The following is a 2,404-nucleotide window of genomic DNA, read 5'->3' as shown; positions in this document are numbered from 1 at the left end:
CCCCCCCCCCCAGGCGACCCTACCAGCTGGGCCTGCGGCACCCTAGGTGTTGAAGCCCAGCTGCAACAGGGCCCCCGTCTCCACCAGCCCCAGGTCTCTGAGACACATGTTCAGAAAGCAACCAGGGGCCGCCCCTTCCAGCTCAGCCTTTCCGGACCCAGTCAAAGACAGGACTCCTGAGTAACAGCTGCAGGGAGGGTGGGGGTCCCCTCCCCTCCCCTCCCCTGTCAACCCCTCAGAGATAAACACAACAGATGGGCAAAAGTGGAGGAGGTCCGCAGAGAAGGGTCAGCAGCAATGCTCAGGAAAGGGTGGGCAATGCCACCCCAATTCAAATCGCTTTAGGTCTGTTGCTGGTAAAATGGAGATAATTCCAGTTTTGTCTGGCCCATGGGATTATTTTAAGCCCGGAAATCACTTTATAGACCGTGATAAGTGAAAAGATAACATCTGGGTGCGCTTTTCCTTTGCGGGGGGAGTGGGTGGAGGTTGCAGTGATCCTGAGATAGCAAGGCTTGGGTGAATGTTGGAAAACCTGGATTACGGAGGGGGCACAAACACAGGTGAATGTGTTAAGAAAGTACGGGTGGGTGCACAGACTGGGGGTGTTCGAGTCAGAGGGGGCTGCCAGGGGTACTGGGCAGGCATGTGCATGTGTGGAGGGAGTACCTGAGGGCACTGACCCAGATTACTTAAGGTGGGGGGCAGTGAGAGGGGCCCAGACTTGGCTGTGAGAAAAGCCAGCGAGGGGGTAGGAACAAGCACAGATGTAAGTGAGGGACGGTGAGTTTGGGGTCACAGGCTCAGGTGTTGAGTGTGGAGGTGCAGGCCGAGGTGTGGTGGCGCGGGGACCGGGTGTGTGTGTGTGTGAGGACGCCCTGTGGTGTGGGGCTGGCATAGAGGGGAAGTCTCAAACGACGTGTCGGTGGGTGTTCATGAGCGGGGGAGCGGTATCAGGTGTGTGAGGGGGAATATAAGTGTGGGCACAGAGTCAGGTGCGTGTAGGGGTGCAGAGTTAACTGTGCGGGGCGCCTGGGGGCGCGGCCCCAGGGGTGTGGGGGATGTCAGCGAGGCGCACAGTCTCAGGTGTATGAGGGGAAATGTCAACGAGAAGGGATGTGGTGTCAGGTATGTGTGGGCTGACGGAGAGAGGCTCCGATCCGGCTGTGGAAGCCCCAAGGGGGCACCAGACTAGCGGTGTTGGGGGCGGGGGGGGGGGAGGCTTTAACCTCTCCCAGTCCCCGCGATGCTGCTGTCACGCCCCGCCTCGTCCGCCCCCGCCCCGGGCCCATGACAGCAATGGGCCTCGCCCTAGGTCGGCCCGAGGGGCGCGGGCCCCCTCGACGCCTGCGCCGCCCCGCGCCCCGCGTGCCCCCTCACCAACTGGGACGTGTCACTGCCGCCACTGCCGCCGCCGCCACCTCCGACCGCCACAGCCCCGCCTCGCGCACCCTCCGCGCGCGCCGCGGGAGGGGTCCACGCCGTACTCCGATTGGCTGCGTGCTGGCCAACCATCTCTGGAGACAGCTGAGATTGGTAGACATGAAGCGGACGGGCAGCTCCTGAAGCCAATCATTGAGGAGAAGAGGCGGGGCTATCTGGAGACACAGTGGGTCCCCAGGGTGGTCCTGCTGGGCGCGAGGAGCTGGGAGGCTAGGGCCTGGAGGCGGGCGAAGATTGGAGCTTTGGGAGAAGACGGGCATCCCTGGTGACCAATCGCTGAGGGGTAAGGGCGGGGCTCCGAAGAAGCTGGCGCTACTGGTGCAAGAGGAACGGAGGGCGTAGCCCGGAGAGCGACGGAGATTGGCTGCGATGCGAAAGACGGGCAGGGCCGGCGGCCAATCGTAGGGGCCGTGCGCCCTGGACAAGACTTGGAGCAAACGAGGTGCAGAGTTTGGCCGTGAGCGCGGTGGCCGGAGGTGGCCTCGGGGGTCACGCGCAGGGTCCTCTGAGGCTATGGCGAAGTCAGACACTCGGGCCACCCAACGCAGAAGCAGGACCTCCAACTTGGGCCCTGAGCTTGGCCATCACGGCTGAAGGACTCGTGGATAATTCTTCATCTCCTCACTACCCGCTGTTCCCCTGCAAATGATACGGAGAGGGCAGAGACTCGCTGGAGGTCACTCAGCTGCAGCTCCGGGTAGTGCGAAGACGTGGAGATAGGTGGAATCCTACTCACGCACTTTGTGATTTTCTGGAAATGTTTGACTTAGAGTTCAAGCTTTCTCCTCCACAGGATCAAATGACCTCCCTGTCGGAACCACCTGCCTGCTAAGCCTTTGGTGAATTAACCGAATCCTAACCACAAGCCCATGAGGTCAAAGAGACCACTGGCCCCACTTTACAGAAATCAGAGCACAGAGAGGTCAAGTTCCTTGCCCCTGGTCACACTGCAGTTCAGCAG

At 61.3% G+C, this 2,404-nt stretch overlaps 1 protein-coding gene across 1 annotated transcript in view; it reads right to left on the bottom strand.

Annotated features, from left to right (window-relative positions):
• Positions 1 to 1,544, bottom strand: part of SLC25A42 (solute carrier family 25 member 42) — a 26,782-nt gene extending 25,238 nt beyond the window's left edge. The window contains exon 1 of the mRNA XM_007461082.1: positions 1,381 to 1,544. Within this exon, the coding sequence (XP_007461144.1) occupies positions 1,381 to 1,544 (164 nt within the window). The remainder of the gene's footprint in view (positions 1 to 1,380) is intronic.
• Positions 1,545 to 2,404: the final 860 nt, after the last annotated feature.

The sequence above is a fragment of the Lipotes vexillifer genome, unplaced genomic scaffold (genome assembly GCF_000442215.2).
Source record: "Lipotes vexillifer unplaced genomic scaffold, Lipotes_vexillifer_v1.1 scaffold469, whole genome shotgun sequence".
NCBI classification, from domain to species: Eukaryota; Metazoa; Chordata; class Mammalia; order Artiodactyla; family Lipotidae; genus Lipotes; species Lipotes vexillifer.
Note: the sequence above shows the minus strand (reverse complement) of the source record. Positions and strands in the feature narration are given on the sequence as shown.